The sequence below is a fragment of the Mus caroli genome, chromosome 4, assembly GCF_900094665.2.
Source record: "Mus caroli chromosome 4, CAROLI_EIJ_v1.1, whole genome shotgun sequence".
Classification (NCBI taxonomy): Eukaryota; Metazoa; Chordata; class Mammalia; order Rodentia; family Muridae; genus Mus; species Mus caroli.
Window position 1 is genome coordinate 14,881,671 of NC_034573.1, and position 22,589 is coordinate 14,904,259.

Genomic DNA, 22,589 nt, shown 5'->3' on the forward strand with positions numbered 1-22,589 from the left:
ACAAGACAGGTGGATCTTCTCTGAGCCTGACCTCAGCAGGAAGCTGTTTCTGAGAAGCCTGCAGAAAACAACGACTCAGGCAGTGGTGGCAGGACTCAGAAACACGGGCAGGAATGCTGACTGGTACTGTGGACACTTAGGGATATGTGATGAATACACAATTCTGTTAAATTGGAGATAATTGGCCACTGCATAGATAGGCAAAGTATTTGACATCCAGACCCTTAGGCAAATGTTATAGAAATCTATTCCAAAAATGTGTGCTCACTAGACAGTATGTTCTACAGAGTAAAGTTAAAATAATTCAATTCTTCAAAACAATAAGTTCACTCTATGTAAATGTAGCAGCTAGAAGAGAGTTTGTATATGCTGTTTTTTCTTTTCTTTTTTTAAAATCTTAATATCAGGCTTTATGCCTAACAGAATTCTGGATGTAGGAAATAGTATATTATTGAAATGAAAAATGGAATTTTGATTAATAAATAACTAGAATTATAAGCTTAACAAAAACAATAATACTATTTTAAATGGCAAAAATATCTAAATAAATCTATATAAATCAATCACAGGACAAGAAAAAAATTACAAACTTTTGTAATTATACCATTACTTAGAAAAAAACTGTATTTCTCAATTACTTATTTTTCTTTGTTATTCTGAAACATATTCTCATTGGTTAGCTGGCTGGCCTGGAATTAACTATGTAAGTGGGTTGGCTTGTGCTGGCCCTCATGTCTCTGCCTCCCAAATGCTCAGATGATGTGCCACCATGTCTGGCCTGCAACTCTGTTTGAATTTTCACCTTAAATGTTTGGTCCTCAAAGCTTTAGTGAACAAAGCAATCCTATTCACTTAGTCAACCTACACTGGTCTAATCACGTGGCCTCTGGGATGACTTATCATTTGATGCCCACAGAAGTTTGAGTGTCTTGTTTACTCAGTAAAGCGAAGGCCATATATGTACAAGACTTCACAGTGAAAAGATTTCAAAAGGCAATAAAAATGTCTTGTCTACAAGGAGCTCTCCACTGGTTGAGTGTACATTTTCAAAACAGAGTAAGCCGATTGGTTTTCATAAACAACCATGTGAAAACACAGCTTGTACACTGTAGCACTGCAGCATAGAAAGAGACAGAATAGAGTCACAGGTACAAACTCAGTACCTCACTTAAGGAGCTCTCTCAGTCACAGTATGGACATTGACTTGCAAAATATTTACTATAAACAGTATAGTAACCTGTATACCACTTCATCCTGTAAATCCCCATTCACTCCACTGGCAACACTTAAAAAATGGCATTTCATTATAGAAAGTAGACAATAAACAAACATACATCACTTTTCCCACATTAAGTTCAATTCCAAACAGCACTCTTGTAATTTCTATAAATCACTAACAATCACTGAATACACTGAGCAGAAATGGACTTGCTACTGTCCTCTTCAAAAAGTATAAAATGGATGCTTTAAACAGATAGAATATATACAAAAAGCTAGGTTTACATCATATACCCTGGGGGTAAAAAGCGCAGATGGCAGATACATCATTCTGTGTAAGATATGGCATTGCTCCACACAGCTTTTGAAATCCTGTAGCTGTCCTGGCTCCTCTACTTCACAGCTGGGTTTTTGGGAGGAAGGAGTTTGTATGTGTTGAAGTAGCCTACCACCTGCTGGGGAATCTCTGCCAAGACACACTGAGCAAGGGCTTCTTTTGGAGCCTTGAAGAAAAACAAAATCATAGTTATTATTACAAACTGGACGTCTGCTGGCTTGTTTGTTGTTTGTCGTCTGTAGCTCAAGCTGACCTTGAACTCACTATGCAGCCAAGTATGAGCCTGAACTATCCATCCTCCTCCCTCAACCTACGAAGTGCCAGGACTGCAGACAAATACAACCACATTTGACTGACTACTGGCTGTTTGATAAAAGACTAGAAATAACTCAGCAGTCATTAAACTGCAGCAATTCCCGATCTCTAGGCTTGTACCTTTGAACTTACAGAGATCTGCCTGCCTCTGCTTCCCAAGTCCTTGATCTCTTTCTTGCCTCTGTTTGCTGAAAGCTGAGACTCTCATGACAGCATGTTAGGTATGTGCTAACATGCAAAGCCTATTTTTTTTTAAATGCATCTTCATCTTTTCCCTTTTCTGAATATCACTGTACTAAAAGATTATTCTATTTGTACTTAATGACTTTATATTAGACATATGAAAAGTTTATTAGTTATTCTCATGACTACTAAACTCAACCCTCATTTTAATGACCGATAAGCTCTAGTAATATAGGATAGTTTTAGAAGAAGTTCTGGTCATCAGTCACTATTCTGAAAGTGGCATGCAAAAATCTGTATGAAACACAGTATGAGATTACAACAGTGGCATAGGTTTAAACAGAATTGATTCTGAATGCTTCTTTTCCCAAGCAATGCTCACGTAAGACTATCAGCCTTTGTAGAAGCACCAGAAACTGCTTTTAAAGTCTGTTCATAAGTATCTCATCATAAGGATATACCATCGTTTTCTTAATCATTTACCTGTTGAATGTCATTTGGGTTATCTCTAGCTCTTATCTATTATACGTAGAGCTAAAACATTTACATATAGGTTTTTATTTTTGGTTTTCTGCATGTGGATATAAGACTGTGTTTCATATATCATTATACATTAAATTCTTCTGTGTTCCTCTCAAAATAGTCATTCTGGTCTATCTACACTAGGAATTCCTAGGCAGCATGGAGACTTTGTCAAGCATTCAAAAATCAAGTAAAAATACAGAAGAATGCAGGCAAGAAGCTGAGTGACTCAGAAGAATCAATCTTAATTTACAAAAAAGGTCAACCCTATAGTTCATATACAGTATAACTTTCCATTTCTGTAAACTCTTTCTTCCCCATGTTGCCATAAGCCATGGCATTTTATCTCAGCAAGAATAAAACAAAAAGGGGATCCACCCCATAAACAACCACCAAATCCAGACACTAGGCACATGCCAACAAGAGCCTGATGACAGGAGCCTGATATAGCTGTCTCCTGCGAGGCTCTGCCAGTGCCTGGCAAATACAGAAGTGGATGCTCACAGTCATCCGTTGGACGAAGCACAAGGTCCCCAATGAAGGAGCCAGAGAAATACCCAGGGAGCTGAAGGGGACTGAAGCCCCATAGAAGGAACATCAATATGAACTAACCAGTACCCTCAGAGCTCCTTGGAACTATACCACCAATCAAAGAAAACACATGGTGGAACTTGTGGCTCTAGCTATATCTGTAGCAGAGGATGGTCATCAATGGGAGGAGAGGCAGGCCCTTGTTCCTGTGAAGGGTCTATGCCCCAGTATAGGGGAATGCCAAGACCTGGAATGGGAGTGGGTGGGTTGGGAAACAGGGGGAAGGGGGTGGGAATAGGGGATATTCCGAGGGGAAACTAGGAAAGGGGATAACATTTGAAATGTAAATAAAAAATATCTAATGATAAATAAATAAATAAATAAATAAAACAAAAGAAAACCCAAAAATTCCTAAGATAGTATCCACATTCATCCTCTGCGCTTCTTGACTATGGATGTATTGAACCAGATACGGCAATCTCCTTCTGCCATGCCTTTCCCATTGTAATGGACTACTAGCTGAAGTAAACTTTTCCCTCCTCAAGTTGCCTTTGCTAGATTATTTTTATAACCAGGGGAAAAGAAATTAATACAAAAGTAACAAAAAATCTTTACATATTCATAGCAATATCATTTCAATAGTTTGTCACACAATTACAGCAAAGCACAAAAGATACAAAAATACCAAATCAGATTAGAACTCCCAATCAAAAGTAATCTGTATTTAAGTCAGTAAAAAATGGTACTCACATTCTGGAACTGTCTGAAAGGCACAAACTGAACAATATCTCTTATGGCCACCTCGCCTGATGGGGCACGGAGACTTCCACCATCACCATCTAGAAACTCCATGGCACTGAAGTCAGCTCCCCCAACTCCCACAATGATGATAGACATGGGCAGCTTGGCTGCATTGACGATTGCCTGTCTGGTTTCATCAAGGTCTGTGATCACGCCATCAGTGATGATTAAGAGCACAAAGTATTGCTATCAAAAAAAGAAAACACATCTGCTGAGCAGGTCAAGGTCAGACAGCAAGAGGAATGATCTAGGTTAATGAGTCATCTGTCTCACTCATTTCCTTAAAAGCCTGCTAGGATTTCATCTGCATAAAATATTCTCTAATTCTCTGATGACAAGGATCAACTCTGAAAAACTGAAGATTCATTAGAAGTGTAGCACACCACAGAATACGCTGAAAAAAGACACAGGAGACATCTAACTATTAAAGACAAACCTCTCAAGAAAGCAGAGGAAGAAACATTCATTAACTGGAACCACTAAACATGTCAAAGATGGTAGCAAGGAAGCAAACAGCTACTCAGGTCTCAACAGACCCCAAACTTCTGCAGAAGGATTATCTAGCCAGCTAAAACACATGCTTTATAATATTGTCTTCTTTGATGACACTTTTCAGAGTAGTAAAATGTCACATAAAATTGTGGCTTTATTCTTTGGGGGCCAGTTAAATCGAGGACAGGAGTATGCTTTTTGACAGGAACTTATAGGTATGAGAGTATTTTCTCTGACCTGGGCACTGTGTACTTTACATGAATTATCTTTTTCAACACCTGCACAGGGGGCTCCCCACAATGCCTATCCCTACTTCATAATGTATTGAGAACCTTGATACCCAACATCTGACTAGTAATGGTCAGCTAATTCAAACCTCTGTAGCATCGTAAGTGTTACAACACCAGCAACTGGTAAAAGTATTCAAAGCCCTTCATGTGAAGAGTGTTTCTAAAAGTTTTAAAATAACTTTTTACAAAAAAAGTAAATATAGACTTTTTAAAAAGATTTTTGGTAGAATCTAAGCAAATTACTTCCAAGTCAGAGAAATGATTAGTAAAAGCAAGCATTATTTTGTTTTAGTGATCATTAATAGCAATAGATACTGCTCCCAAACTAATGCTGAATATACCATAACTTTTTACTCTTGATAAACTCAATAAACGACAGTATGGCAACCAGAAAGAAATACCACCCATATCCTTCCTGTCCCAAGCCTAGACACTTACAGAAGCTGTCTGCTGTTGTGTGGCTGCAGCTGCAAACCTGGCCACATGATTTATAATTGGAGAAAAATTAGTTGGTCCATAGAGTCTTATCTGGGGAAGACAGGTCCGATAAGCCTCTATAATGCCTTGGATTCCTACATCAAAGAAAACAGTATTAAAAATCCTCAAATAAAATTTGTTAACCCACAGTACTAGGAACCAGTTATATACATGTCAGGTCTGGTGAATAATGCCTATTATCCCAGCTCTAGGGAGACTGAGTTGGAAGTACTGAGATACCTTGACTATAGTGAGTCCATATTACAAACAGAAAAGAAAAAGAAATAACAACAATATAGTCAAAACCCAATCAAAACAACACAGCACGTTGACTAGGGAAAAGTCCAATACTCAAGAGTTCTTCATGGCTATGCTTCATTATAAAGAGCTCAAAACACAGCTCCTCCACGCAGAAAGCATTCATTCTCTTCTCAGATAGGACTCCTATATTTATGCTTAATTTTGATGTATTTTTGATGGGGTCAGGGGCAGCAGCTTACAACGGATAAGCTAAGAGGAACACTCATCTGCACATGTGGTCAAAGTTCTATAAAAATATATGGTTATAAGGCTGATTAATTCTAATTAATTAGATGATATAAATTACCTATTAATTAGGTCAGGCACAGTATAGTTGGCAGCATTAATTTTAAATATTCACACATAGATAGTTTCCTGAATTTTGCCATAGAACTGTAAATAGTTTATGAGGTACTGGCCTTGGGCCTGCCAGTCTTATTAATAGCAAGTTGAACAGGCTAAGAAACTTGGACGGCTGGGTGAGGTGTTAGATGTACAGTCTCAGCACTTAGGAGACTGAGGAAGGAAGATGACACAGTTATAGCCTGGGGTTTATGACAACAGCCTATTTACTATAAAGAGAAAGAGAGAGAGAGAGAGAGAGAGAGAGAGAGAGAGAGAGAGAGAGAGAGAGAGAGAGAGAAATATGGAAAAGAGTTGTGATCTAACTACAAGTCAAATGAGCCAGGAGCAAACATGCCACTCTTAGGCACTGAGGTGAAAGACATTTCTGTGAAAACAGCATGGCTGGTGAGATGACTAGCAGCACCCTGGTGACAGCACTCTCTACAACCAAGTATCCTAGGTACTCAGTGACAGCACCCTGGTGACAGCATTCTCTACAACCAAGTATCCTAGGTACTCAGTGACAGTTCAGGATGCAGGCAAATGTGAGAAATCTTAAAGAATCCTGAACTAACAGAAACTTTTCTATAGTACCTTTTAAAAAGTTTATTTTCTTCCTTTAGCCTATTTTAAATTGCTATTTACTTATGTTTGTGTGGTATACATGTGTGGTACATGCAAGTGAGTGTGAGGGAATACTGTGCAAGCAGCAAGCCTGGGAAGGCTGACATGATGCATCTGTGAGGAGTCACTGCTTCTCTGAAAGCTCTCTCCAAAGGCTTTAATGCAGAACTACTCATTTAATGGAGCGTTTATGTAAAGTCAATTTACATGTGAAACTGCCTTCATTCTTAGGCTGCTCTCTAGTGCCGCATTCCTAAGACGGTGAATGGTTTGGTTCCACTAGGATTCCAGAGGTAGAAGTTTACTTTTCATCCTCATGCTGATTCCCCTGTAATTACCTTCACCACTGCAGTTAACAACCTGGGGCGACTTCTGCACTGCTTACAACAGAAGTTTAACTTGGCACAAAATGTTATTTAGAAATGAACTGCAGTTCTAACCTGCAAGAAAAAGACCCGAATGAGGCTCTCCTCAGGCTTGTATTTACTTACCATTGCAATAGGGGTTCGATGGGTTAAAGTTCATTGGAAATTCATGAGATACCTGTCAAAAGGAGACAGGGTTAATGAGGCCTGTTTGCTAGTTCAGAATAAAGCTTTCAATGGAGCTTGCCTCTTACCTGCCATTGAGGGGGCACCTGAGCTCCAAAGCCAAAAGCTGGAAACATTTTATCACTAAAAAAAGGAAAAAGAAAGCACGTAAACCAATGTTTGCTAAAGAAAGCACTTTATATTTATTCACAATAAAAGTCGTATGAGCTTATATTTAAAAGAATTCAAAGTCATAGAAAAAATTACCTAGCACTATCTATACTAAATGCCGATGCCAATACTGGAAAACTCACTTTAAATGTTTTTCTGTCCATTAAAAAAGGAAATATCTACACAGATTTTTTTGGGGGGGGTATAAGTGCATAAGTGGTATACAAGTATGATATTCGCCTGAGTGTGTGCCCCTGTACAAAAGCCTATGAGAACCAGAGGAAGATATACAGTGCCTTCCCCTATTGCGCTCCACCTTAATGCCTTGAGAGCAGGTCTTCCACTGAACTGGAAGTCTGCGATTCTGGCTCTCTGCCTGCCTCTGCTCCCTCACAGACTGGTTACCACATGTGCAGCCACAGCCAGCATTTTAGACGAGTGCTAGGGATTTGAACTCAGGTCCCAATGCTTTCACAGCACGAGGTCTTACCCTCTGACCATCTCCCATAGCCCTTTGTATACATCTTATAAAAATACAATTCATGGGCTGAGAGATGGCTTAGTGATTAAAGAGAACTTGTTCTTGCAGAGGACCTGGGTTTAGTACCCAGCACCTGCCCATCTGGTGGCTAGAACCATCTACAAGTCAAGTTCCAGGGAAGCTGATGCCTCTTTAGATGGGACAAGCTTCTGCACACATGTGGCGCGCATACATACACTAATGCACACATATACACACGAAGTAAATAAATGAAATAAAATTTATGTCTCATAAACTACTATTTTCTCTTTAAGCCTTGTGCATTACTTCCTGAACAAATATGAATCATCCCCATCCCCACCCCACACGCCCCTGGCAACAGAAAGAAAAGCCAGTTTTTCTTTTCCTTTTTAAAGATAGATAGAAAGTACCAGAGACCTGGAAGGTGAGACTCAAAAGGAGAGAGCCCTTAGATGGAATGCCCTACACTGGGGAGAGGAAACTCGTAAAGCCCACTTCCAGTAGAAAGACAGGGCATCAAGTGGAGGGGTGAGGTTGCCATCCCACAGTCAAAAACTCTGACCAGAATTGTTCCTGCTTGAAAGAACTGCAGGGACGAAAATGGACAAGAGAGGAAAGGAGGTTCAGTGACCAGCCCAAATTGGGATCCATCTCAAGGGGAGGCTCCAAGGCCTGATACTATTACTGATGCTATGGTGTGCTTACAGACAGGGGCCTACCATGGCCACCCTCCGAGAGGCCCAACTGACTGAAATGGATGCAGACACTCACACCCAACCAATGGACTAAAGTCAGGGACCCCTGTGGGAAGCTGAGGAGGAGGGCGACTCCATAGGAAGGCCAGCACCCTCAACTAACCCAGACCCCTGAGATCGCTCTGACACTGAGCTACCAACCAGGCAGCATATACAAGCTGCTTTAAGGCCCACAACACATATACAGCAGAGAACTGCCTAGTCTGGACTCAGAGGGAGAGTATAGTTCTATACTTGAGCTTTGCAATAAATTTTAAGAACTGCTAAAGCAAGGTTGAGAGATGGCTTAGAGGTTAAGAGCACTTACTGCTCTTGCAGAGAGCCCAGGTTTGGTCCCCAGTACCTACAGTCCTCATAAGGCCAGTTCCAGGAGATTCACCACCCTCTTCTGACCTTCACAGGCACTAGGCACACACATGGTTCACACACAGGCAAAACACTCACTCACATAAAGAAAATTAAAAACAAAATGAGAGAAATAAAATGGCTAGAGCAGATCCCCGTTTGCTTTCTCCTCCCTTTTATCTTTCCTTTAGAGAAATGTCTGGGCAGTTCTGGCTCCTTCTATCCTGAGAATTTTAAGACTTCTTTTATTTTAGTCTAAATTCTTTAGTAATTCTGACTCAAAGTGGCTAATTATAAAACAAATTTCATTTTACATCATCACCAAAAGATCTTTCCACTTAAAATAGTTTCTTCTTAGTTCTTCAGCATAATTTTTTAGTTTACCTTATTTAAAATCTGAGATGTCTTATAAAATTTGTATCTACTTATTATGACATGTACTGTGACCTTTATTTACTGTAATTGTTCGTGCATATAATTTCCTTAATTAGCTTAATCTGACAATATAGTATTATTGTTGCCGGTGAGTGTGAAGCTGATTTTTTCTTTATTCTGTATTTGCCTGTTTTTCTGAACTCTGGATACTTTCTAATTTTTAAAAAGTTAATTCACTTAGGTTTGAATATTTCCATTACATGTTTTTAAAAATTCATATGTGAAACTGCCCTGGTCTGGTACCACTTTCAAGGGTGGCTCTCTCATGAGCTGCTGATTGCCATGTACCACTCGTCCTCTCTCTAGACCAAGAAGATGATATTATTATTATTATTGTAATATTTTTAGTGGAATGGAGATTGGACTCAGGATTTTGCACAGGATTTGCTATGACTGAAAATATACCAGGACCGCAAAGCTATTCAAAATCTAACTATTGAAAATTCATTCAAAATACTTTGCAGTAATTAGGTTAAGATGTTCCTTAGCCTTGTCGAAAGGTCCAATTTAAAAATCACTTTCAGCAGAGTGTGGTGATGCACTTCCTTAATCCCAGCATTTGAGAGGGGAAAGTAGACAGACCTCTGGGATTTCAAGGCCAGGTTGGTGTATATACTCAGTTTCATTATCAAAAAAGACATATATATATGCTAGGAAACAATTATTATCAAAAGAAGACATGTATATATGCTAGGAAACAATTATTACTGTTTACAATATTATGACATCTAGATTTCAGTCACATATATAACTTACCCTAGTGATTAAAACTCTAAAGAAATCAGATCAAACATGATTCTTGCTGAATTCTCTCAACCATAAATGAAGAAGCTATACACAGCACATTTTAACTAGTTACAGCAAGATCGATGAGATCGAAGGGAAACACAGAGATAAATAAACAGATAAGGAAATCTGAGAAAACGCTGTTCTATCCTTCCCATCCTTGCACCTCTATTAGAACACTAGCTGATGAAACAGAAAGTGCCCTTTCAAAGGAGTTATGAAATGTGCACTTCAGTATTCCCAAAGTCATACTCACGCATCATAATCTTGAATTACCAATCCTACAGACCAGATGGCAGTCAGATACTCATTAACACCATTCGGGCTGATGTAATGCAAGGAGTCTGGAGAACTGGGGTCACCATTGGAGCCAGTGAAGTCTACTCCCACCTACCAAGAAACAACAGACAGGAGTTCTTACCAAAGAGAGGGCAGGGCTATCTATCTAAGCTTGAGGTCCAAGAAAGTTTCAAGATACAAGACCCCAAATCATCCCAGAACCTGTTACTGCCATCTCCTAACAAATGTCCACAGCATTTCTACAAACAACTGAACTGGATTTATCATGAAAACAACCTGTTCTTCTCTTTCCAGATTGAAGAATCATGAATCATTCATCCTATGAATGGCCCATATTAGGGGCTGTTCTTACATGCGTGTTTTCTATTCCGTAAATTACTGTAGGATAACCACTGGCTTATACATATCTATTTTCTCTAAAGAGGAGATCACTCATCAACTCACTAACTAAGTCAAACTTCCATGATAAACCTAGATGGTCCATGAGGAAGTCATAGGAAACAGATTGGGTAAATTTCATTACAGAGTCAGCCTGGCATTAAAGGAGTGCAGCAAAACAGAGTGGGAAGGCACCATTTAACAGCCTATGTTAGAAAACTTAGTGTTACTTACAGTAAAATTGAGCTGGCACCCTCCCATGATGTAGTCAAGAAATGTGCATTCTACAGTAATCTAAAAACAGAAATACACTGTTAAAACCAAACTCTCCAACTATACAAGAGAAATAAAAGGCTTCTTGGCACATGCACTTCAGAGTTTGTAAGCTGAATAGTACACGACATAAATATGTGGAAATCAACCTCACATTTAAGCATACACAACTCCTCCCTAAGTGTCAGGACAGATTTACTACAGCTTAAGTACAGCAGTATTAAGGTTAACATATCAGGATAAGGGCTCATAATGTGAGCTCCCCCCACCCCAGGGTTAATGATGGCTGAGGAAATGAGAGACATTTTCTTCAGGTGTCACCACCAGTATGCTGCCTGTGTTCCTGTTCATAACTAAGCAAACTCACTAAGACACACACACACACACACACACAAACACACACCAAGGGAGGGGCATAAAAGGAGACTAGATTGGAAGAAGAAGGACCAACAAGAGTGGGAAGACAAGAAAGGGTAATAGGGGAAGGTGACTGTGGACAAAATGCATTATATACATTATGTGAATGTCATAACAAAACTCACTATAGTAAAACAATATATGCAAATAAAAACATCAAAAAATTCAGATGACTAAAAACAAAAGGATTAGAATATCAATGGCAAAAGAGAATATGTAGTCACTGTAGATTTTATGTAATAAGTGTAATATACTGACAGCTTTGACAAGAATTTTGCAATCAAGATTTAAAAGAATTAAAAATTGGGTCAGTCTCTCAAATGGACTTTCCTCCAGTCTCTGCTCCATTTTAGTCCCTGCATTTCCTTTAGACAGGAACAATTCTGGGTCAAAAATTTTGAAAATAGGTGGGTGGCCCATGCTTCACATGAGAACCATGTCTATCTACTGCATGTGGTCTCTTAGGTTACATCTCCCCACTGTTAGGCACTGAAATGTCTAATTTCCTAAGGCCATCCCTATTGGGTCCTGAGAGTCTCTCACATCCATGGTGAAGCAGAGACTGGAGGAAAGGCCACCCAGAGACCAGCCCAACTTGGGATCCAGCCCATGCATAGGTACCAAACCCCAATGCTATTAGTGATACCATGTTTTCCTGCCATACAGGAGTCTAGCATGGCTGTCCTCTTAGAGGCTCTACCAGCAGCTGACAGACACAGATACAGATACTTAAAGCCAACCATTAGACTGAGGTTGGGGACCACTATGGAAGAGTTATGGGAAAGATTGAAGGAGCTGAAGGGGATGGCAACCCCATAAAAAGGACAACAGTATCAACTAACCTGGACCCCCGGGAGCTCCCAGAGACTAAGCCACCAACCAAAGAGCATACATGGTCTGGTTCCTGGCTCCTGCTACATATGTAGCAGAGGACTGCCTTGTCTGGCCTCAGTGGGAAAGGAAGTGCTTAATCCTGTAGAAACTTAATGACCCAGGGAAGGGGGATGCTGGTGAGGTGAGGTGATCACCCTCTCAGAAGCAAAGATGGGGTTAAGAATTAGTGTAGGGGTACCAGGAAGGGGGCAACATTTGGAATATAAATAAATGAAATAATTAAAAACAAAACTAAAACATGTCTCCAGTGGGAGAAACCTGGCTTTTCCCAACCATTTGTAACAGCTTATGAAGAAATTATAGCCAGAATTGATGTACTTAGTCAGATCATTTACAATCTCCATTTCCTAAGACAACAGAAAACTTTATTAGTCTTTGTCCTTTGCTAGAAAGTTGTCAGTGGGCACATGCTCCTCTTGCAGAGGATGTGGGTTGGCTCCTGGCACCCACATGGATGCTCACAACCATCTGTAATTTCAGATCCAGGACACATTACACCCTCTTCTGGCCGCCACAGACACTGCAGACACATGCATGCACCTCACACTACCCATACCTACACAGGCAAAACATTCATTCATAAATTTAAAAGTATTTTTAAAAAGTTGTCAAACCTTTGAAAGCAGAGTTATTTGAAAGATTTATTTACTATTTCACATCCTACTCTTCCTCCCAAGATAGATTCTCATGTCATTTCCAGCTGCTTAGAACAAGTGCTTATTTGATATAAAAACTCTCACAAAGTGAACTCATTACAGGTGGCTAAGGCCAACTGACCTCACAGTGCTTCACACTGATAACACCTGAGTTCTTGTAGCTTTTTTTCTTCTGTCTCTTTTTTTCATTTATGCATTCATATTCAACCTGTTGGAGGAGAAGATGATTTAAATTAACAACCTTTTCCTTTAAAGTCAAATTTTAAAAGAAAAAGGAAAAGAACTAACTAATAATCTTGTTAGCAACATTAAAAAATGTTACAAAAAAATGAACAGAATAAAACAGAAATACATGAAGCCCAATCCTAGGGCAATAAAAAGTTAAACTTGACAAAAATGGCAGTTTCATGTACATGAAATTTGACCCTAAAATATTTACCAAAAAAAAAATACACTCCACACAGCATGTTGGCTTTTGTTGTTTATGTAGAAATGTAGGAGGCCCGAGACCTTATGACAACTGAGTCCATGATGGGAGTACCATTTAAGTCATAAAACTCATCGGGCAGACAGCACCATCGACCAAAATGAAAACAAAGACCTAATCCATCAAAGTTCATAGTTCTGAGAAAGTCTCTAAACATACTAACCTTGCTTTTTGGCTTCTGTAGTTTCATTTGTGGCTAAAATTTCTAGTTAACTGAAGTATGTCAACCCAGGACATGTATTTGGGGGTTTAAAAGTTCACCCTGAGTAATGTTCAGAGCTACACTGGGGTCTTGAACACCCAGTGTAGCTCCCAGCTACCTAATGAAGACTTTCGATTGGCTTAAACCCAGGTGTAATCAGTCTTCTTTGATGGATACCCCACAACAGAAAGCCTTCCCAGGTTTCAGAATATTCCATGGTCCTACTTAACCTACATCAATGACTCTTGGGCTTACCCCTAAATTTCAGCATTTTAGACTTGCAGGGAAGGGTAAAGCCCTTCTACGGAAACACAAGAAGGGTACACATGTAGATCACAGGACATCTGCTCTGCTTGGCCAGTCCTGAGGACTCACAATTACTACTGAAGCTGATCATACTCTGCTTTTCCTGTGGGCACAGCACTGCTCCATCCAGTATTGGACCAGTATGTTTTCTCTTCCAAGATACGAGAGGAAAAACTACTCCTCCTCCTAGAGATCGTCTTTGCTTTCTTCCCTGCAGTTTGAAATCCTCACCTGGTGCTGGTTACTACATGGTAACCACTCAGTAACACACATATCCCAGGCATGAAATGTCACACAAAATTTATAGATTATAAGACTTGAAGCAGTAAACAATAAAAACATGATAAACTAATGAAAGACATAAATAATCATATTGGATATATTTTATAGCTGCAAAGATATAACTTACAGGTGAGTTTCTGGAGGCTTCTTTGAGTTTTGTCATGGTGGTTTGAAATGTTCCAATGAGATCATGTGATCCATCATTGTCATAATCATAACACTCTACCTGGAATTAAGTATATGGAAAACCAATATTGTTTTATTAAACAGAATGGGCTGTAATAAACATGCCTTTTTAATTGAAATAAGAAAAATTTTAATATCAATATCTAACTGGAAGAAGACGAGCTAACTAACTAGAGAAGTGATATGGAAGCATATTCAAATCAGAGCTATCCTGAGAATAGGCTCTACATCATGGAAGATGAAAACCACAAATATGGACTCTACTTCACACAGGAAGCAGTTCACAGCTCCTCTACTGTGCTCTCTGTAGATGCTGAGAGAAGGCTACAGGCAGTTATTTCTAGTCTTTCATGTGCTTTACTTAATTACCATTGTATAAGAGCTAGAAGCCAGTATCCTAGCAGCTGATAATGATATAACTTAGATAATTTAGAGTTACAGGAAACATGTCTCATCAGATGCAACCCAAAAGGCTGGCCTTGTAATTATGAGTTAGACATGACAGTCAGAGCTGCTCTAAAGATTGGGAATCTTACAACATGAAGGAAAATTCTATAGCGCAAAACCAGTTTCCATGCTAGGTCGCTACTCTTAGTATGGTGTTCTGGGTTTTGTTTGTTTCTGTTTTGTGTATGTGTTAGATCAAAGAAAAAGTAAATATTTACCAGAATGCTTGTTCTAATGGAAAAATAGGGTGCTGTGAACTATTATTAATCTGATAATATTTTTCAAGGCAAAGCTGAAAAATCTATGACAGGGAATGTGAACTTTGAAGACAAGGTTTTCATCATCCTACATAATTTCAATACATCATTTCATTTACATGGATATTTTACATGTACATAGTTCATATACATTCTTTAAATAGACCCATTCTTTAAACAGGATGGAAAAGAAATACTATTATTCCCCTTTTGCAGAAATGAAACTTAAGGGAAGTAGGAACAAGGCCAACAGACGCTGCATCTCATGTGATGAGCAACAGGGACAATGAAATCCCAAAGGCACTTCCAGAGCCTCCTTCAAGCCAGAAGCTTCTTTTTAGTGTTTTCTTACGTTTTTTTTGTTTTGTTTTGTTTTGTTTTGGGGGGGATGGTGGTAGTAGTGGGGGGGGGGTTGTTGTTTTGTTGGGAGTTTTTTCTTTTGGTTTGTTTGTTGATTTTTGAGATAAGGTTTCTGTGTATAGCCATGGCTTTCCTGGAACTTACTCTGTACTGCACGGCCTCAAACTCCGAGATCTTACTGTCTCTGACTCCCAAGTACTGGACAAAGCAAAGGCTTCTAAATCTAACAAGAAGCAATTTGCACTTGCCTCTGTGCAAGCTCCACCAGGCTCCCAGCCCTCATAAAGATGGAGTGACCAGCAAGGCACAACACTCAGGAACAACACGTTCATTTGGCAGGACGTCTTATTTTCTTTTCAGTTCTTAACACTGATTGCTTTTCCTAACTGGACATCTTAGTTAGGATTTCTATTGCTGCTATTAAACACAAGGGCCAAAAAAATCAGTGTGACAAGGAAAAGGTTTATCTCACTTCTACCTGCACATCATTGTTCATAATCAAAGGAAGTCAAGACGCTAATGGAAAAAGGCAGGGACTTGAAGGCAGAAGCTGATGCAGAAGCCATGGAGGAGTGCTCCCTATCAGCTTGCTCCTCCTGGCTTGCTTTCTTATAGAATCCAGGAGCACCTGCTCAGGGGTAGCACCCTCCACAAGGAGCTGAGCCCTACCACACACATCTTTCATCAATCAAGAAAATGCACCCACAGGCTAATCTAATGGGGGCATTTCCTCAAGTGAGATTTCCTCTTCCAAAGTGACTTTAGTTTGTGTCAAGTTGATGTAAAACCAGCCCGTGCAATGGGAAGTCTTCATCCATTACTTGTATTCTCCTTATCCTTCAGGAACACTTAAAATCAATCAATCAGTCAATCAATCAATCAATCAATCAAAACAGGAACATTTAAAAACAGCAATGTGCATTCTTTAAAGAAGGGCCTTATAGATATTTTTGTCAATGACAAAAGTCTGACATTTTGACTACTGCCCAAGATATTCAATACCCAATCTTAAATCAATGGCCTTAATCTAACTAACGAGTTAAAGAGAAAGAAGACAAGGAATTGATTTTGTTCTTAAAGGAAGCAAAGTTTTAAGAAGACAGAAAACCCATCTTAATGCTTAAATAAGATCACATTTAGCAGACATTCTTAAATTTATGGCAATTTAAGCTTTACATTTTAGATTCCATGGAAAGAACATCAATTTATATGTAAAATATTACATATAAATTTATAAAACTTTAGTATTTATAAAACTTTAGTATGGCTAAGATTAAGTTAGACCTTCATTAGGAACTAAAATGTTGAAAAAAAAGTTTTGATCAATTAAAGGGTTAATAAATAGAAAATACATCTTTGCAGTCCAGAATATATTCGGACCAAAGCTGAGGTAGGAGGATTCATACCATTTTTCTTTCTTTTCAAGAATTTAAACGCCAGAACTATTCACTATTTATGCAAGGGTATCTGAAGAACTTGTGAGATTTGTGTATGCATATATTCATAAGAGCACACGTACACATGTAAAGGATGGCACACACCACACGATGCAGTCCCACTTTAGGCAAGGTGGCAGCATGCATGATATTTCTCTTCTTCTCTTCATCTTTTAAAAATGGCACATGCTAGAGTGACAACACAGGGACGGAGCCACAGAAGACTCTGACTTTATTCCCTGTCCTGTCCTTCTTTACCATGTCTTTATGCAATTTCAACATCTGACGTGAACTGCAGATGTGTAACTGACATTGCAAAGAAGTACAGAACGAGAGAACTAAAGTGAGCGATGGTGTGGAAAACCAAGTGTGGATAACAAAAACAAACTGAGAGATTTAATGATGGAAGACAGTCATCAGAAAATCAGTTTACTTACTAGAACAATCTGGCCCTGCAAGCATGCCACTGTGAGTGAAAAATGTTTTAGAAACATGGGTTTGTTGTTAATTTGTCAGAAACAACCAAACAGTCAAGGCATAGACTTCTGCCCGCTCTCGATTTGTCTTAAAATGAGGATCTGTAGCTACTTCTATAACATGTTTATATAATTCATAGTATATTTATATACTTATACCATAGCTATATTTTCACTGCTCTTTGACATATCATATAAATCACCTTTAATATTCATTTTTAATGTTCTCTATAAACTAGTGACAACTTCTTCCCAAGCTCAGAAATTAAGTGCCTTGCATCTCTGCTGCTGTTTTATTGGTTTACAATGCTTTCACCTTTAATATTCTACTTTTACCCTCTTGCACAGAAGAAATTACTATCTATGTTATTAGCAAAGAGATTAGATGACCTTCTCAACATCCTTTACCTGGTTAAAGAGCTAAATCAAAATGCAATCTATAGTCTGACTCTAAACCGTATAATGTTTCCTATCATCATTCCTGTTTTTATTAATTACAACAAGAAACACCAACAAACAAAAACCATTCATTTGTTGAGTTGCAAACATAAGAAAGCCTTCTATAAGGAGTTGAATTAAGACATATTTTAGGGCTGAGGAGACAACTCAGTCAGGAGGACCTGAGTTTGGTTCTCAGGCAAAACTCATCTATAAAAAGGTGAATGTGTTTGTGTTTGTGTGTGTTCACTGGCTGGCTGGTTAGGGGTTTGTTTTATTTGGTAAATTCTTACAAATAAAAACATTTAAAATAACTGTAGAGACTCATGCGCTTTCCCTTGTCCCTACAATGCCTCCACTGTTCTTCTGCACAACAAAACCCAGAAGACTCTGAGATAGATATCAGAATAAATGACATCTGCTTTTCAGAGGATACACTCTAGGCAAAGAACATCGTCAATGTCTGTATTTGCCTAGCAAAGGGGTTGTATTAAAGTGAAGACATATTTAAATTGGATGTTTTATTTTTAAAACAGGCTAAAATGAAAATTATGCTGTACCCTTAAGCATTAAGTCAACATATTAGACAGCATAGTCAAATATGAATGCCTGTAATGTCACTTACTTTAAAAAATGCTATGTTACATACTTGAGAACACAGGTAAACATGTATGAATCTGTAAGAGTTACACAGTGTCTAAGTTATTACAATGTGACTTGAGTTTTTGTTGTAAAGGTGACACCATTCAGTAGACACTGCATGGGTTTTAAGTGTTAAATCTCACCTTATGTTAGCAACATGCGACAATCCTCTTATGCTGTGCAGTGGCAGCAAGTCAAACCACCCACAAGACCACCATGGTAAGTAAACACCAACCCTTAATTGTTTACTAGGTTGCTGTAATTGGGGAAGCTAGCTATGTTAAATGCATTTTAGCAACCTTCCTTCCCTCCCTTCTTTCCTTTCTTCCTGTGTCTCTCCCCCAAATAGACACAGACCACTAAGCAATGCTCTAACCAAGCTACACCTCTAGCCTAACTTATGAGGATTTCTATGTATGATGGGTTTATCAGGGCATAATCCTTTTGCGAACTACAGAGTACATGTGCAATAAGTTCCAATTACCTTAATGGTTTTGTCCATATCTCCATAGCACAGAGAGTTAAGAGAGATTTTAAAAGGCTTCCACATGGGATTCAGGTTGTTTTTTATAACCTGTAAAGAACAAAGGATCTATCAGACCATGCAGCTCATCAGAATCTTGCTCTTGCCTCTCCTAGGTTCCTGCTACATTTTTACCACTCACCCCTCAACCTCTCTCTCAACTACTTCCAAGAAAAATTAGTAGGATATTGGTTTACATTCTGAGTAAAGAAAAAAAGCTGTTCAGAAAAATAATACCATACACTTAGAAATGGTTAGCTTGTGGATTCTTGGATATCAGGCACTTTATCATAGTCCCAAAGGACTAACAACTAGAGCAGGATAAGAATGAACACTGTGAATCCTGGGGGGAAAGCTCAGCAGTTAAGAGCACTGGCTATTCTTCCACAGAACCCAGATTTGACTCCTAGCATCCCCATGGTGGCTGACAACCACAGTCTGTAACTCTTGTTCCAGGGCATCCAATGTCCTCTTTCTGGACTCCATGCACATGAGGCCCAGGCATACATGTAAGTAAAACACCCATATATATTTTAAAATTTTAAAAGATGTTTCTTGCTCTGTTGAACATGAATTGAAAAAATAATTTAACTTTGAATTTTTAGGTTTCAATATTATATAGACAGACATATAAAAATATTTTTCATCTATGACCACCGAAAATGACTGAAAGGTATAATATCCTGGTATCAATTAACACAGCTAGCACTCAGATCTTGGTGTCTAGATACTTAGTATGGTAAAACTCATTTCAGAAAAATGGATCCTCTGACTCTGAAACAGAAGAATGTATGTGTGTATGTATGTGTGTGTATATATATTCATTCTATCAATACTGAAAACCACAGGATCCATTTGAAGAATCACTCCCTCATCAAATCTGGACTTGAGCTGTATAAATGATATTAATGTATCCTGACAATTTGTGAGTTTACAAAGATTAAGAGTGCTTACTAATGTAGGCATGAAGATTGTGTTGGTTTATACAAGATGTCTCCCAAAGTCAAGGACATTTGAATACTTATTTTCCTGTTGGTAGTGCTGTTTAGGTAGGTTTAGGAGGTGCAGCAAGCTAAAGTATGTCACTGGGGGTGGGCTTTGAACTTTCAAAGGCACACAACATTGCTAGTCCACTCTCTTTACTTCCTGCTTCAGGTTCAACCCTAAGTTCTCTGCCTCCGGCTCCAGTGGCCACACTTCCAATTTTCCACAATGATCTCTTACCCCTCTGAAGCTGTATACCCAAATAAACTCTTCTTTCAATAATTTGCCTTCACCATAGTGTTTTATTACAGAACTAAAAAAAGTAATTAATCCAGAACTAAAAAAAGTAATTAATCCCCCAATTGAATTGATTCAAGCAAGTATCATCAATGGTTGCTGAAATCATGGGTCAAACCCTACAGAAAAGTAATTCATGCAGCCTCGGAGTACCACCCCATAAATAATTTATAAATTGCAAATAGAAAACGTAGGACTTTATGATTCTCACATCTTATGGTCTCTAGCTTAAACAAATTGCCTAACATCATCAGTACTGTGCAGTCTGAGAACCATGATTAGAGAACATATAGAGTGTTCTTGACATAATGTTTATGTGGAGAAAATACAAGAATTCATTCTAGTCTCAATACTTTGAGCCATTCTACGGCATGAAAACATAGGCAGGCAAAAAGAAGAAGTGTTTAACTACCTGGGAGCCTAACAGGAAAAAGTAAAACATTAGGCTTCACAGAAACCTAGACAAAAGACAATCTCTATAAAATGTATTCGACACTGAGGAAGTCTGAGCATGAATGGTACACAGAATGGCAATAGCAAATCAATGGTAATTTCCTTAGGTAGTTTCCCAGTGATATAGCATGTCTTTACTCTTTTGAGAGAGGGTCTTACAGTGTACGCCTGGTTGGCCTAGAGCTTACTATATACACAATGCTGGCTCACAGAAATCTGTCTGTCTACAGAGTGCTGAGATTAAAGGTATGCATTCCTATTCCTCACTGCCTTTACTCCTGAAAACTGCCTGATGTAATATTTGAAGGGAATTGTAGTCTACATTAGGATGGTTTTCCAAAAGAAAAATAAATTGGCTTCACTAATGCACTAATGTGTGTGCGTGTGTGTGTGTGTGTGTGTGTGTGTNTAATGCACTAATGTGTGTGCGTGTGTGTGTGTGTGTGTGTGTGTGTGTGTGTGAGAGAGAGAGAGAGAGAGAGAGAGAGAGCGAGAGAGAGAGAGAAAGAGAGAGAGAGAGAGAAAGAGAGAGAGAGAGAGAGAAAGAGAGAGAAAGAGAGAGAAAGGAAGAACACATTTCAGTAAGCATGGCAGGGTCTCTTTTTTAAGAGAAAAGGAAGTGAATGAGCATTGTTTTAACTTACTGCATAGAAATCTAAATAAATAAATAAAACGAATGTTTTCTGTGAGTTCAAGGCCAACCTGGTTTAAAGACTAAGCTCTAGGACAGCTAGGGCTCTATATAAAGACTGTGTCTCAAAAAATTATATATGTACATATTAAATTATAATAATGCCAAAAAATTTCCGTTCTACTTTCAGATTCAAGAACTTACCTCTGTTCGGTGAACCATCAGCCAATGGCCATCTGATGTCTGCTTGTGAAACTCCAAGTATGGATCTGACTTCCCAAACAGATCCTACATTTAAACAAACAGCCTTAATTATCTTAAACCCTGTATGAACATACCTTATACATGTATATATTTTTATATAACCACATAGGTCCAACTCCATAGAAATGATACACTGGTTGCAAATATCAATCCCATTATCTCTATCACTAACTTAACAATGTGTTAAAGTCTACTAGGGAGAACTATTAAAAGGCATTGTGATGCATAATCCTATGTTTCAAACCCATGGTACTCTAAAATATGTTGATTAGATGTGTTTCAGCTCAATGTCAGTATTTCAACTTTCCATTCACATAGTATTAAGTACATACATAATATCCCAAACATTAGGCATACCAACTCTATGAAGGACAGGACAGTTAGCCATGGGCAAAAAGACTAAAGGCTTTAATAACTTCTAAAGTCATATAATAATTTATAGATTTGGGCTTTAACTTGTATCTCAGAAAAAAGCAAAGCAAAACAAAACAGCCTTTCCTATGTGGCATGGTGGCTCAGTACTTGGGAGGCAGAGACAGGAGGACTGTCATGAGTTTGAGGTTAAAACCATAAGAAAACTATTTTGAAAAAAAAAAATAGGAGAGCTGATGACATCTGTAACTCAGCAGCTACAGGCACCTGCTGCTTGTCATGGACTAGTTCAGATCGCAGCACACACATAAGGTAGGCATCTTACAGACGTGCAATTCTAGCTCTCAGGGATCCAATGCCCCCCTCTTGCTTCTGTGCACACACCCACAAGTGCACAGGCACATAAATACCCCCCACCACACATACACACACTAAACAATCTTTAAAAGAATAGCTTTCTCTGTGTCTGTATACTAAAAAGGCCCAGAAACAAACCCTGAGTGAGAGCAACAGCAAACGGTGAGCACCTCTACCCTAGTGCAGCCCCAAATACACAGCCACTAAAGTGACACCCGGCTCCTTCTAATGTGTCAGGCTATCGAAGAAATTAGAAAAAAGCTCATCCGGCCAGATCAGCGCCAGGGTAGCGGGAGTGCAGGGTTGCCTGAC

General features: G+C 38.8%; 1 protein-coding gene across 2 annotated transcripts in view; it reads right to left on the reverse strand.

The window, feature by feature from the left end:
- Nucleotides 1–384: 384 nt before the first annotated feature.
- The window catches only part of Cpne3 (copine 3), a 45,989-nt gene continuing 23,784 nt past the window's right edge, over nucleotides 385–22,589 (reverse strand). The window contains exons 6-16 of one of the 2 annotated variants that reach the window (XM_021160186.2): nucleotides 21,489–21,572; nucleotides 18,881–18,970; nucleotides 14,282–14,380; nucleotides 12,999–13,085; nucleotides 10,872–10,931; nucleotides 10,216–10,349; nucleotides 7,055–7,109; nucleotides 6,927–6,978; nucleotides 5,128–5,261; nucleotides 3,857–4,093; nucleotides 385–1,721 (exon numbers count right to left, since the gene is read on the reverse strand). In XM_021160186.2, coding sequence (XP_021015845.1) covers nucleotides 1,611–1,721; nucleotides 3,857–4,093; nucleotides 5,128–5,261; nucleotides 6,927–6,978; nucleotides 7,055–7,109; nucleotides 10,216–10,349; nucleotides 10,872–10,931; nucleotides 12,999–13,085; nucleotides 14,282–14,380; nucleotides 18,881–18,970; nucleotides 21,489–21,572 — 1,143 coding nt within the window. In that variant the 3' untranslated portion in view covers nucleotides 385–1,610. The remainder of the gene's footprint in view (nucleotides 1,722–3,856; nucleotides 4,094–5,127; nucleotides 5,262–6,926; nucleotides 6,979–7,054; nucleotides 7,110–10,215; nucleotides 10,350–10,871; nucleotides 10,932–12,998; nucleotides 13,086–14,281; nucleotides 14,381–18,880; nucleotides 18,971–21,488; nucleotides 21,573–22,589) is intronic. The other variant, XM_029476120.1, reaches the window with a different exon arrangement.